Source organism: Stenella coeruleoalba (genome assembly GCF_951394435.1).
Source record: "Stenella coeruleoalba genome assembly, chromosome: 19".
Classification (NCBI taxonomy): domain Eukaryota; kingdom Metazoa; phylum Chordata; class Mammalia; order Artiodactyla; family Delphinidae; genus Stenella; species Stenella coeruleoalba.
This window is the reverse complement of record NC_137165.1, coordinates 16,171,288-16,186,233: the sequence shown is the minus strand read 5'-3', so window position 1 is coordinate 16,186,233 and position 14,946 is coordinate 16,171,288. Positions and strand designations below refer to the sequence as shown.

The following is a 14,946-nucleotide window of genomic DNA, read 5'->3' as shown; positions in this document are numbered from 1 at the left end:
TTTTGTTTACAGCTTACTCTAAGCCTGACTGGGTGAAGATCAAAAGGCTTTATTTATTTCCTTGTGGGGGTGACAATAATGACAGGGCAGCAGGGAGGGAACTGAGGAGAACGGATTCAGAGAATCTTTAAGTCCTGAGAGCCAAAAATAGTCTGTATTCGGCCCTTGTGAGCTGTCACTTTCCAAAATGAAAGAGGAAAAACCTGCCTTCTTTGGAGACTGCGGAAACACCGCTCAATGGGCCTCATTAATGCTAACAGTCTCTTTGTTCCCATCTCCAGTTGCCTCCCATCAGGGGGCTCCAGCGGATGTCGTGCTTCCATCAAAAAGGAAAAGATTCTGAGAACAAGAGCTCTTTAAGGATGCCAGGCTCCTGGCAAGGGGTCTCTGCTCCCTTCTCCCTCTCTCTGGGGAGGGTCTCCCCTGAGTATACACAGAAGGTGCTTAATAAAGGCTTGCTGAGTAAGTACACAGACTGCCCAGAGCGGAAAAAAAAAGGGGACTGGCTGGGAGCCTTGGCTCAGCTAGCTGATTCCCTCCCTACTTCCTCCCCTTCTAGGGGGCAGCCAGGGCAGACCAAGGACTGAGCTGGCCAAATGCCTGGCTTGTGGCCTCAGCTGGCTTGGCCCAGAGGAGACCCCATTCAAAGTCATGTCGCTGGGCATCAGCTGGAACAGAAGTAGTCTAGTGAGTGTGCTAGCAGGAAAAGGGCACAGCTGCCTGCGCTAGGTGACGTTGCTGGTTGGCTGGCAGCAAGTGCTTAGGAACTGCTGCTCTTGGAAGCAAGGAAAGAAAGCTCAAGTCCAGGAGAGGCAGAGAGATCCGGACCCAGGCTCGACGAGGTAGAACTTAGCAAAAGGGTACGGAAAGGAAAAGGTTTGCTTTCAAACACGGGCACAATGCCTTGAACGCAGTAGGCACTCCCACATATTTAAGGCTCTGCTCTATTTACTGAGTACAGAATAGTTGCTCCATTCATAAACGAAATGTTTGTAAGATGACTGATTTGAAGAAGGACTGATTTAGAAGGATGAATGTGACAGTGACAACTGAAGGCAGGAAGCAGAGGGAGGCAGAGAGGCCTGGAAGTCTCCCACCTACTAGGTAGCACTAGCTGGCAAGGAGGTCAAAGCCTGGAGAACAGAGTTCTGCGGCTTCTTATAAGCCACTGACCCTTAATAGGCTTCAGTCTCGACAAAGTGGGGCCATTTTCTGACCGGTTTTACATTCTCCTGGACAAGAAGACACCAAAAAAGTCTGGGATCACTGAAAGATCTTCCCTACACTCAAGGCGCCAGAATTCCATTAGAAGCTGCCCTGGTCAGCCACTGTACTCTTGTGTGACTGATCAAAAACATGCGACATTCCTAGCTCAGTGTCTTCCTTACCCAGAGCAAACGTGTAGTAAGTGCCTGGTAAGTGTACTGTCTGACTGAACAACTGGGACTCGGCTGAATAATGGGAGTCTGAAGCTGCTGGGTTTCAGTTCGGACAGGAAAGGAAGGTCCGCCCCTCCATGTTGGAAGAGCTTTCCTCCATGTTGATGGGCTTCTCTCTCTGAAAGTCAGGGAAGAGAGACTGGTACAGCGGCTTGTTGAATAATAGAGCTCCTTTGCTCCAAGTCAATATCAACTCTAAGGCTGGTTTTTTCTAGCAGAGGCAGAGGTATTGATGGCTTGGCCTCAGTCAGAAGTATGGAGTGGGACACTACACCGATTAGTTCTCTCTGTCCTGCCTCCACTGATGCTGACAGTGGTGATGAGGTGAGGTGAGGTGAGGTGAGGGGTGGGAAGGGTGGACACAGGCTACAGTATGTTAAGGAAGAATCTCAAGGATGAGAGGAGCATATTGGACAAGAAAGAGGCCACATTCGGGGAATCCAACACCACCCACGTCATGTACCAGATTTCAGCCCAACCCTTAAAAAATAGCCAAGTTTTCCTCAGTACTTTATCTCAGTCCCCACAGAGGCACCCTGAAGCCTTTCTTTCTTCTGCATCATCTTCCTCTAAACGCACAGCCAACACGGATACTACAGCTCTGTAAACAACTTTTTAAATAGCTGGTACCAATGGTGTCATTAATCGAGGCATAAGGCGGTGTAGAGAACAGAGACTCTGTGGTTAGAAAAAAAGAGATCCAGATTCAAGCACTGGCTTTATTATCTGACTACTCAGTTTCTCTCTCAGTCATTCCTCATTTATAAACAGGGATGATACCTGCTGTCTTACCTCACAGAATTACTAAGATCAAGAGATCCAATGAATGGGAAATGCTCTGTGAACAGGAACTATGACTGTCGATAGTTACTATTCAAGGATAGCAGGTTTGGCTGAGTCTGCCCACAGACGGGACAAAGTAACCTGACCATGGAAGCCCTAACTGCAGTACCTCCTGGACTTGAGTCTGAGCATTACATGTAGTACAGAAAGCACTGTTGTCTATTCTAGGAACTGGGGGGATCTCCCTGAATCCAGGCTTCCCTGCAAGGACCTCCCTGTTTATCCTTCTGTTTTGAAGATCAAAAGACATGGGTGGCTTATGCAGCAGGAACCTCTAACCTGTGGAGAGACACAGGCAGTGTGTGTCAAATACAGGCTTTGGAGTCTGACCCAAGTGTGAGTTCTAGCCCAGTCACTGAATAGTAACGAGACATTGACAAACACTCTCATCCTGAAAAGAAAGATAAGAGAGTCCCCCATATGGAATTACTGAGGAATGAATGAGAACATGCATACAAATATTCAAGACAGTGCCTGGCATATGGTAAGCGCTCAACAAACGTTAGCTAATGTTTCTGATATTTCTCTGTAGTTTATCCAGTCACTGGGCCAATTCACCATTTCCAGGTCTTTCCACTAGGGGGCACATAAGCACACAGAGAAGTAGTAAAAAATTAATGTCGATACTTGCCCTAGGCCCCAAAACTCTACAATGAAAGAGGTCACAGTAACTGTCTAAAAGATGATTTGACGACCAGGGATCTTTGGTCATTTCAACCACTCTACCCAGAAATATTTACCAGGCCACCCTATCGATATACCTGTGAGCTGGAAAATTAGGAGCAGAGGCTTGGGGTTAATGAATAAAAAAATGTTCAAAAACACATTTTCTGGGGAATTTGGAGAAGATGGGTCAGAGGAAAATAGACTTTGCAAGTACAAAGTTCCAAAATGGCTGAGGTCTCTCAAAGCAAGTGACATTATGGAATAACAATCGAGAAAAGTTCTAGGAGGGCATCCACCTAACCACAGCTGTGGTCTTCTACCAAGTGCAGGACCCACCCAGAGGCAAGATGTCCTTTAATCCAGCCTGAACTATGGCAAATTATACTTCTAGGTTGGAAAATGCATCACATCCTCCTATACATGTAGAAGAGGAAGGGGAGAAGAGAAAATGTTGGCGTTTCAAGGGAACAATCTTGTGATTCTGTACATAAGGCAGCTCAAGCCTGGGGAATAATTAGCCAGGTGACTGACAGTACTGGGCCAAGAAGCCACATATGCCCTCTCCTGACCCCAGACCCATCTCCCCTGCCTTGAGCTGACTCTTACAACATAAAGTATACTAAGCTACACACTCTTGCACTGTTGGTGGGAATGTAAATTGATATAGCCACTATGGAGAACAGTATGGAGGTTCCTTAAAAAACTAAGAAAAGAACTACCATAGGACCCAGCAATCCCACTACTGGGCATATACCCTGAGAAAACCAAAATTCAAAAAGAGTCATGTACCACAATGTTCACTGCAGCACTATTTACAATAGCCAGGACACGGAAGCAACCTAAGTGTCCATCAACAGATGAATGGATGAAGAAGATGTGGCACATATATACAATGGAATATTACTCAGCCATAAAAAGAAACAAAATTGAGTTATTTGTAGTGAGGTGGATGGACCTAGAGTCTGCAATACAGAGTGAGGTAAGTCAGAAAGAGAAAAACAAGTACCGTATGCTAACACATATATATGGAATCTTAAAAAAAAAAAAATGGTTCTGATGAACCTAGGGGCAAGACAGGAATAAAGATGCAGACATAGAGAATGGACTTGAGGACATGGGGAGAGGCAAGTGTAAGCTGAGACAAAGAGAGTGGCATGTACGTATATACACTACCAAACGTAAAATAGCTAGCTAGTGGGAAGCAGCTGCATCGCACAGGGAGATCAGCTCGGTGCTTTGTGACCACCTAGAGGGGTGGGATAAGGAGGGTGGGAGGGAGACGCAAGAGGGAGGGGATATGGGGATATATGTATACATATAGCTGATTCACTTTGTTATAAAGCAGAAACTAACATACCACTGTAAAGCAATTATACCCCAATAAAGATGTTAACAATAAAAAAAAACCAAACATATATTAAGCTATAAATATCAGTACCCCATCCCCTCACCAGATACGGAGTTCTGTGTTTTGAGCACCTTTTAAGACCCTCCCTAGGATGGGGGCAAGGAAAGGCTGAAGAGCAGTTACAAAACTGGTTTTAAGGTCTCTACAGCTGATAGGCCTGGGCTCTGAGCAGCTCCTTGGCTGCTGGTTTCCAAAGGAGACAGCTTATACTCCATCTCACCTTAATGGTAAATGCTTAATGCGAAGAGCTAAGTCACAAGACAGGATTTTCTTCTTTTTTAAATTTTTGGCTGCACTGTGTGGCCTGCAGGATCTTAGTTCCCCAACCAGGGATTGAACCCACGCCCCCTGCAGTTGGAAGCACAGACGGCCAGGAAAGTCCCAGGATTTTTTTTTCTTACACATTTTGGGAGAGGAAAGAAGAAAGTAAGTGGGCTTAAAAACACCACTGGGTTTTCTCCTCTGCAAAAGTTTAGGTGTAGTTAAGGAGAGCAACAAGAGAGTCAGAGGGATTCAAATACACTGTCCCCTAAACGGACAGGTAAGCCTGAAACCAGGGAAAAAGGATACCTCAATTCTTTTTTTTTTTGCAGTACGCAGGCCTCTCACTGTTGTGGCCTCTCCCGTTGCGGAGCACAGGCTCCGGACGTGCAGGCTCAGTGGCCATGGTTCACGGGCCCAGCCACTCCGCAGCATGTGGGATCTTCCCGGACCGGGGCACGAACCCGTGTCCCCTGCATCGGCAGGCGGACCCTCAACCACTGCACCACCAGGGAAGCCCCATACCTCAATTCTTGAATAGAGATTTGGGACAGTGGTTGGCAGAGGCTACTTGGGGACTGCTTTGGGGAGAAGGGCGTGAAGGTTCCAAGTCAGCAACTAAGATAAAGCTGCCAACTTGCCTTTCTTCCCAAGCAGTTCAGCCCCTGACAGGACATCTCTGGGCGAAGCCGTCAGAGTGCGCTAAGGAACCTAGAAGACAGACAGCGAGCTGCTCTTTGTTATCTTACTGCATGCTTCCGAGCACACTCCCTCCCCAGTTGTGTGCCTGGAAGTCTGGAACCAGTCACAATGCAGCGAGCATGCAGATTTGGGTGGCCAAGGAGCCCAGACAACTTTCTCACCCAATTATCCTTTAGTAAGAGAAAAGCTGGGGAGGAGCTGGGACAGCAGGGCCGGCCTATTGTGTCAAGCAGCTGCAGAAGGAAGACTGTCACCTTCAGCTTTGTCATGACGCAAGTTGGATTCACTGGCCAAATTCTAGAACTAGCCAGGCTCTGAGTCTTACTCTCCCTCAAAGAAAGGAAGTCAAGAGGCCAGACCATTTTTAACTTCTGAAGATGATCTCAACAGAGCAGGGGGCGGCAAACTATAGCCTGCAAGCCAAAACCCAGCTGCTGTGCTTTTGTAGAAAGTTTTACTGGAGCATAGCCACACTCATTTGTTTACATACTGTCTACGGTTGCCTGTGCCCTACGACAGCAGAGGTGAGTACGTGTAACAGAGACCATATGGGATGATCCACAAAGCCTAAAATATCTGCTATTTGACTCTTTACAGAAAAAGTTTGCCAACCTCTGTCATAAAGGATTCAGGTAAGGTGCTGAAGCTCCTTTTCTATTAAAGGGTAAGCCTAGATGCCTCATTGATTTTCCCTTTTTACTCTGAAAGGAAAGTCTATTCCAAATTTAGGGCCATTTTCACACTTGAAGATGCCGTACATGGTAATAAGTCAGGAATAGACTCTTTTCCTTGCACATGATGTAGTACAGCGATAGAAGGTAGGAATCTGGGAAAATACAAAGTCTAAAGCCCCAATTCCAGCCAATGTAAGACAGGAATCTAACAGTTCTCAAAAACTCCGTCTTATAGCAAGTATATTAACAGGAACACGCCCAGAGAGACTGAGCAAGCTACCTTCCTATCCGTTCTGGAGGCAAAAGCTTCTTTACTTGCTGTGAACTGAGGGCCACAGCTCAGAAGGCAGACAGCAAAGCCAAAGGGAACTGTCTATTTCCATGGCAGAGAGTGCTCAGAGAGCTCAAAACAACAGAACAGTGGATACAGTTTGTCTCAGAGATACAGTAAGTAATCTGGACTGTGAGTTTTCATTCAATTCCTCATGGGGGTTCAAATTGAAACACTTCTTTGATATATATATCCTGTAAAACTCCTTATAGCCTTATTGCTTAACAGATAGCTATCAGCAACAATTAAAATTAAGATGATACACACTGGGGAATTCTAGTATTTAAGAGGATTTCTCAGGACTTCCCCGGTGGTCCAGTGGTTAAGAATCCGCCTTCCAATGCAGGGGACACAGATTTGATCCCTGGTTGGGGGAACTAAGATTCCACATGCCACGAGACAACTAAGCCTGCATACTCTGGAGCCCGTGCACTGCAACTACTGAGCCCGCGCGTCACAACAAAGATCCTGTGTGCCGCAACAAAGATCCTGTGTGCTGCAGTGAAGACCTGACCCAGCCAAATAAACAGAACAACTAACTAAATTAATTAATTAAAAAAAAGAGGATCTCTCTGATCAGAGAAGTGTCTCACAATGTTGACAAGTTTTGCGGCTGCTTTCTTGATGTCTGTGCTGAAGAATATCTTGGAGGTACCAAAATTCATGGTCAGTGTACCCCAAATGTGCCTCTGGTATAGCTCAAATGTAGGGAAAAAATAAACGATCACATCCTTCACTGGGATCCAGATTACTTACATTTCTGAAGTCCAGTGTTCATCTGCGTGTGAGAAAGAAGCTGAAAGGACAGGTCACCTGGCCCTGGTAGACAGGCTAGCATGGCAGACCAGCATCAACACAACATGAGGCAGTCACTCACACTGTAATGACAAAAAAACAAGGTCATGGAACACAAGGCAACTCACTCAAGGAAGATACCAGGGACATCGGATATGAGCAACAGTGGTCCAGGTTTAGACAGATAAACAATTTAATTAGTAGCATGTTGGTTGAAAATATATCTATGTCTTTATCTGTAGCACAATTTGCTCTCAACTATTACTACGGCTCAAATATTTCAGTCAGCGCAGATGCTTGGGTGGGGAAAATAAAAACTAGAAAATACCTATCCACACAAACAACTGAAGGTCTTTATGTTCACAAGCTATAGATGCATTCGCTTGGCATTTGCATTTCCTGTAGACTGCTCTCCGTACTGCTTTTGGATAAGCCCATGTGGCTGCCAGATAAACGGCATGCTGGCTTTCATCTGGGCCCCAGCTGAGGCAGGAGCACAAAGGCTAGGGCACAGTCTAACTGAGGTGAAGGAAAAGATGATTTCTCCCTGAAAACAGAACAATGTTCCTGAAGAGAGCTCGCCCTCATAGGGCCCAGCTCCGTCTATTCTCAGCCTTGGCTGGCGGCTGGGGCAGTCAGACATTTCCAGAGACAGTACAGTATATGAGTTGCAAAGGCTCCCAAAGTCCAACTTATGACCCCAGTAATCTGAACTTACTTTGTTTTGGGGTTGTTTTTTTTTTGGCCACGCCCCATGGCTTGCCGGATCTTAGTTCCCAGACCAGGGAGTGAACCTGGGCCCTCAGCAGTGAGAGGGCGGAGTCCTAACTACTGGACGGCCAGGGAATTTCACCTGAACTTACTTTTAAAAAGAGGAAGGAACAAAGCATCCTAAGAGACAAATTAACTACTATTAAAACAAACTGTTTGTATGTTTCTAGGGATTCACCTTGTTATTGCCTTTCACACAATTAGACCTCCAGAACCCAAAAAAAAGAAAAAAATTGCTTTGCTCCCAGGGTAAATCAAGGAGGTGGTAGGCTGCCAGCAGCCCTCTTTGGGCAGGCAGTCCTGACATTGTATCAAGATGGCGTGGTTTCATCAGTGAAGTCTTCCAACAAGACTTACACAGCCAAAGCAAGCAGACACTGATGTAGCCTTCTGTAGGGAAGGAAGCCTTGTCAACAATGCAAGCTCCCTGTGTACCAAGGACCAAGCTTTTTCCCAAACAACTAGAATGTACTAAAACACATTAAATTCCTTTCCCATACTGCAAACCCCAGAAATCAAGGTAGCATATTAAGGCTTTAGATCACAACAAAAGAGGAATGGGGGAAAGCTCAAATGTTAAACAAAGACCACAAAACCTCTTTCTTTCCCTTAGAGGGCCCTCTCAAGTATGTGAAACTACCTTGTCACGATGAGTATCAGAGAGCTCCAGCTGGAAAGGCCAGGTAGCTGAAAAGATACTTTGTAAAAGAGGCTACTCAAACTGTGTCTAAGATAGCAAGTGCAGAAAGAACTGAAGAGTGAATGCCTCAATGAGAATGGAGCTGCCCCAGAGTTCTGGCACGGATTCAGTCTTTTCAGGTCTCTGGTGGGTGGGATGACAGTATGAACACACTGTGCCAACTGCAGTGCCTCAAGAAATAAAAAGTCTTCTGTTAGGGTCAAATGACTGAGGTACTGCTCACAACCCTTCCCTTGTGAATGCTGATCTCTATTTAATAAGCTCTCCCCTATGGTCCTAATATAGCTGAGGGCAAACTCTAAGGAAAGGAAGAGAATTAACAAATACTGGAGCCTAATATTGTGAAATGGACTGTGTGAGGGGCTTTAGTGATTTTTTCCTATTTATTTATTTAGGTATGTATGTATGTATGTCTGCCTGCACTGGGTCTTCGTTGCGGCGAGCAGGGGCTACTCTTCGTTGCAGTGTGCGGGCTTCTCATTGCAGTGGCTTCTCTTGTTGTGGAGCACGGGCCCCAGGAGTGTGGGCTTCGGTGGTTGTGGCTTGAGGGCTCTAGAGCGCAGGCTCAGTAGTTGTGGCGTACAGGCTTAGTTGCTCCGCGGCATGTGGAATCTTCCTGGACCAGGGCTCGAACCCATGTCCCCTTTGTTGGCAGGCAGATTCTTAACTACTGCGCCACCAGGGAAGTCCTAGTGATGTTTTCTTAATTAGGTCTCCCAACCTTTCTTGGAAGTAGGCAATAAGTTCACTTGTCATCTCATCATCTCTAGCCTGGATTACTACAATAGCCTTCCAAATGGTCTCTCTGTTCCACCCTTGCCCCATCACCCAATCTATTCTCCACATAGCAGCCAAAGTAATTTATTTTTTTAAATTGGAAATCATATCAGCTCAAAAATCTCCAATGACTTGCCATCTCACTTAGAATAAAATACAAAATCCTAACGTGGCCCACAAGGCCTTCCATGATCTGTTACATGATCACTACCTCTCTGACCTCATCCTCTAACCTCCCCTGCCCCCCTTGCTGATTCTACGAGCCAAGCACACCCCCACCTCCAGGCTTTGTAATTCACCTGGAAAGCTGAGATACTGTGACGATGGAGGTACAAAAAACACATTCATTCAGCTCTCTTGCAGATACACTCTCTCCCTGTACTTTCTGGAAGGAACCAATCTATGAATGATCACTGTAATCTCTGATATACCTAGTAGATCTTGATGCCTTGCAACCAAGAAGAGACGAGTGGAGGCTGTGGATCCTAAGAGCTGACTATAACATACTGCCCTTCAAGCCACAACTCTGGATTTCAAGAGGCAGAACAAGAGAGAATTAAGTCAGCTAAACTGTGGCAAAAGGCATTAATAGATTTACTGACAGCAAACAAAGGAACAAAAATAAGAGGTCAATTCTGTAAAGACTCCAGAAAGTCAGTTTTTAGTTTGCGCAGGAAGAAGTAAATGAATAAGAAAGACACCAGATCTTGGGACCCTCTATGATTATGTTCCCAACCAGAATCACCCAGCAAGTCTAGACTATTCTTGAGCTCTCACTGGCATTAACTGGGCTGCTAAGAGTACAGCCCTTAGTTTGTGAACCTTTCTTTAAGAGTTCTGCCATCCTTAATCTTCAAGCCCCCTGAGCAGTTTTACTGAAGTCAAGAATCAGATTCTGCCAGGGCAGGGAAGGCAGAGAATGTGGCAAGGTCACAAAGGGTATGATGAAACAGGAAGGAAGCAACTTCCTTCCACAGCCCATTCTAGAAAGCAGGGATGCATAGTATAAAGCACTCCTCTGGAGGCTCGACAGCTGAGCACAAGCCTTTTATTTAAAAACTTCAAACCACCCACACATTTTGATTACCATCTGGCTTTTTCTTAAACGTTAAATTCCAATACAATTTACAGCTGATATTTCCAGAAGCACAATTAGACCCAGAAATCAACATGAGCTCTACCTTCTCTGAAAGGGCCTCAAAATTCAAGTCCAGACTACTGAACAGAATCAACTAGTAACCTGGTGCTCAGACCAAATAAGCTGCAGATGCCACAGAGAAAGGAAAAAGATCTCCTTGGCAGAGCCTCTCTGGGCGCTCTCAGACAGCTTTCCCACCACCAGCTGGTCTGCTGCCTAAGCAGGGGGACGATGGTATTACCATGAGCACAGAACTAAGGTGTCCAGACTCTCCTGGGGCATTTGCACAAGTGCTAGCTTCTCCCAGACTACCTCTAATTAAGGAACAAAAAAACCCTGTCCCCACTGAGAAAATTCAAAAGGACTTTCACCCATGCCCCCCACCTCCCCCGCCCCACCGAGACTGACAGAGGTTTTATTAAGAGTTATGTTGTTACACTCTCTGCTTTCCTGGGTGGCATCTGATAAAGGACCATCTCTGCCTTAGGACAGGTTTGCCAGTAGGAAAACCTCCGCTGTCTGTACTGTTTGTCCCTGTTTATGCTTACGGTCACTGAAGGGTAGAAAAGGAGGAAAAGGAAGACTCCTCTTCATATTTTTTTTTTTTTTAGTGAGAAAAGGAAGGGAGAGAAAATAAAATGCTAGCAAAGGCGTTTTTACTTGGGGGCTGGGGGTGAAGCGATCTAGAGTAATCACCTCCCAGCACAGTCTCCCACTCACACCCTAGTGCCTTCCAGTACCCTTCTTTGCCAAGTCTCTCTCCTGCTTTCCTTTTCCTTCCCTTCAACCCCACCTTCAAAAAGAACCCCCCCCACCGCCGCCGCAAAAAAAAGGTTGACTAGCCCAATTTCTGATTCATGCTGTGGTTCAAAATTTTAAACCTGCCATTTATGGACTTTAATTAAAAAATGAAATTGAGAGCAGTGCCATCTCTGAAATACCAAGTAAAAAAGAGAAAATGTTATGCCCCATGTTATTTGACTCCACTTTATAAAATATACCCAACAGTGAAAATCCTAAGCACATGCATCTTAAGAGAATATGATTAACACTGAGAAGCTGCATTAATTAAAAGAGTCATCACTATCTCTGATTAATAAGCCTTCTCATCCATGAGGTAAAGGCTTATCTAAAAAGACTACTTTTCAATAGTGGGGGTAGAAGTTTTATCCTACTGTTCCCCATTCTTTTACTCCTGGGGTCCAAGAAATTAGGTTAAAACCTAACGGAAATACTGCTCTGGCGAAAATAAACGGGGTCAAGGATGGCAAAAATTACATGTTTATCAAATCAGACTCTGCAGAATCAGTCATCTTATAGTCTGTGTCAATGAAATAATCTATTCAACCAGTAATTTTTGCCAGTCCAGGTAACTGTGAACTTCCAACTACCTTGTACTTTTCACTATTTACGCGATCTGAATAACATTCAGTCATTGCTCAAAGGCATCTTTCTTCTCTATCTTTAACTCAATAGGGGACTTAAAGTCACTTGTAATTGTAACCTCACAACTCTGGGCTGGGAGAAAGAGCAGGAGAGAAAGATGGATGTTCACTCTGGACTAACTTTGTTGAAAGCCCAGAACTATCCCTGCTGCAAACCATCTCCACATAGCTGAACACAGAGGCTCAAGGGGTTTGGAAACATTATTTCTTTTTTTAAAAATTTCTTTTTTTAAAAATATTTATTTATGGCTGCGTTGGGTGTTCATTGCTGCGCGTGGGCTTTTCTCTAGTTGTGGTGAGCGGGGGCTACTCTTCGTTGTGGTATGCGGGCTTCTCATTGCAGTGGCTTCTCTTGTTGCGGAGCACGGGCTCTAGGTGCACGGGCTTCAGTAGTTGTAGTTCGTGGGCTCTAGAGTGCAGGCTCAGTAGTTGCGGCACACGGGCTTAGTTGCTCTGCAGCATGTGGGAACTTCCTGGACCAGGGCTTGAACCCGTGTCCCCTGAATTGGCAGGCGGATTCTCAACCACTGCGCCACCAGGGAAGCCCTGGAAACATTATTTCTAACTACCCTTTAGAGCCATCACAACAGGTCCTGTTCCTATGCTGTTTCCCACCCCACCCTGGTCCCTAAAGGTGCTTTCTCTGCCACTGCTTTCTTTAGCATGAATACTCTTTCCTAGATCCTCTTATTATTTATCTCATCTATGACCCACTGCTTTCTCCTGAATTTGTTATTCAGGTCCTAGGAAAGTATTTGCCCTGGCCATTCTAACCTTTCAACTCGAGTGTGAGCTTCCAAAGACTGTCTTTTATTTATCCTTCCAAGTAACAGGGTCAGGAATGAGATTATTCATGTAACAGATGTTTAATAAATATTATTGGCTCACATTCCAGAAGAATAGCAATACACTTTAATCCCAGGCTCTGGAATTTATCTGAATTTAGGTCCTTGAAACACATGGATAATACAAGTGCCAAAAAGTGTCCGTGCCTGTGTGTGCACAGGTGCCTTTACTCTGAGAGTGAGAGAGAGCAGAGGAGACAAAAACTGCCTAGGTACTTAAAAAAAAAAAAAAAAGGCCCAGGTACTACTTTTGCATTGTATTGAAAAGTATCCTTTGGGACTTCCCTGGTAGTCCAGCGATTAAGACTCCATGCTTCCACTGCAGGGGGCCAAGTTCGATCCCTGGTCTGGGAATTAAGATCCCACATGCTGTGCGGCAAGGCCAAAAAGTAAAAAAAGAAAGAAAAAAAAACAGTATCCTTTGGCTTCTGTACTTTCATCCCCATTAGGTAGAAATCAGTGTTCCTAAAACTGTGAAATGCAGGCTGTGTTCATTGCAAGCCACTAAATCAGAATTTGCAGTTTTTCATTATCGTATGTAATAGCCTTCAGTTTCCTATCAGGGCTGTATCACTATAACTTAAGCTGAACAATTTTAGAAAGGTAGACTGACCTTTGTATTTAACCACATTCATAATCACAAGCAGAGCTCTCAAGCTGGGTAGAATTTTACTCATAAGTACCTGGGACTGTGCCCAGCAAGACAATGAGAATAACAACGAGAAGAAACCGCTTGCTTGAGATAATACACAAATATTGGATTTTTACCTTTTACAATTTCCTGTAGAAACTTGTATCAAATCAGAAAGTTTCTGATTATTACTCAGATTAAATATAATTTAACAAATAACCTATAATTATGTGGCAGTTTTTAATCTTCAAAGCCCACATCACACATGAGTCCATGAAAAGCTGCCAGAGAAGCACAGATCTCACATCCAGATGGGGAAACTGAGGCATCAGAGCTAAATCATTAAAAAAAAAAAGTAAATCTGTAGGAAAGATATCAAAGTTGGGTGCAATTTTAAGACTCAGGGTGTCTAAAAAGTCCTTTAATAGGCCTTGACTGAGCCCAAAACAAGTCAGATCATAGACAGGTATTCATTCCGGTTAAAATGAAAAAGGCAGTTCCTCAGTATAGCTTCTGTAATTTTATAGATCAAAGACAACATGGAAAAAGAATGTGAAGAATTTAGCAGGCTGTTAAAAAACTTTGGCAAGAATGTGTTTAAAGAACATCTAAATGAGCTGCTTACTCACGCCCTTTCTCCTCCCCTCACCTGCACGGAGGCCGCATTCTCTAGTGACTCCCTTGCCTCAGAATCACCTCGCCAGAGTAGGCCCCCTAACTCAGTCTAGAGTCTGGCTTTCAAGTTTGAAGGGTGACAGAAATTTAAGAGACTTAAGGTCATTTAGAAAGCCTGCTTCATTTTTTTAAAAATGTGTTTTATTGAAGTTGATTTACAAGGTTGTGTTAATTTCTGCTGTACAGCAAAATGATTCAGTTATACATATATATATACATTCTCTTTCATATTCTTTTCAGTAGAACCTTGTTGTGTATCCAGTCTATATTTAATAATAGTTTGCATCTGCTAATCCCAAACTCCCAGTCCATCTCTCCCGCACACACCCCCCCCCTTGGCAACCACAAGTCTGTTCTCTACGTCTGTGAATCTGTTTCTGTTTCATAGGTAAGTTCATTTGTGTCATATTTTAGATTCCACATATAAGTGATATCGTATGGTATTTGTCTTTCTTTCTTTTCTTTTTTTTTTTGGCCGAGCTGCATGGCTTGCAGGATCTCAATTCCCCAACTAGGGATCAAACCCAGGCCACGGCAGTGAAAGCCCAGAATCCTAACCACTAGGCCACCAGGGAACTCCCCTTGTCTTTCTCTTTCTGACTTACTTCACTTAGCATGATAATCTTTAGATTCATCCATGTTGCTGCAAACGGCATTATTTCACTCTTTTTTATAAGCCTGCTCCATTCTGAATACGTAACTACAAGACATTATTATTTATTTTACTAAATAAATTTATTTATTTATTTTAAAATTTTTGGCTGCATCAGGTCTTCGTTGCTGTGCACAGGCTTTCTCTAGTTGTGGTGAGCGAGGGTTTCTCATTGCAGTGCCTTCTCTTGTTT

General features: G+C 44.4%; 1 protein-coding gene across 3 annotated transcripts in view; it reads right to left on the bottom strand.

Moving 5' to 3' along the window:
• The window catches only part of FAM222B (family with sequence similarity 222 member B), a 64,802-nt gene that overhangs the window by 4,868 nt on the left and 44,988 nt on the right, over positions 1–14,946 (bottom strand). For 2 of the 3 annotated variants that reach the window (XM_079904227.1, XM_079904228.1), the window contains exon 2: positions 7,081–7,202. In XM_079904227.1, coding sequence (XP_079760353.1) covers positions 7,081–7,162 — 82 coding nt within the window. In that variant the 5' untranslated portion in view covers positions 7,163–7,202. Of the gene's footprint in view, positions 1–7,080; positions 7,203–14,946 lie in introns of those variants that run through there. The other variant, XM_079904229.1, reaches the window with a different exon arrangement.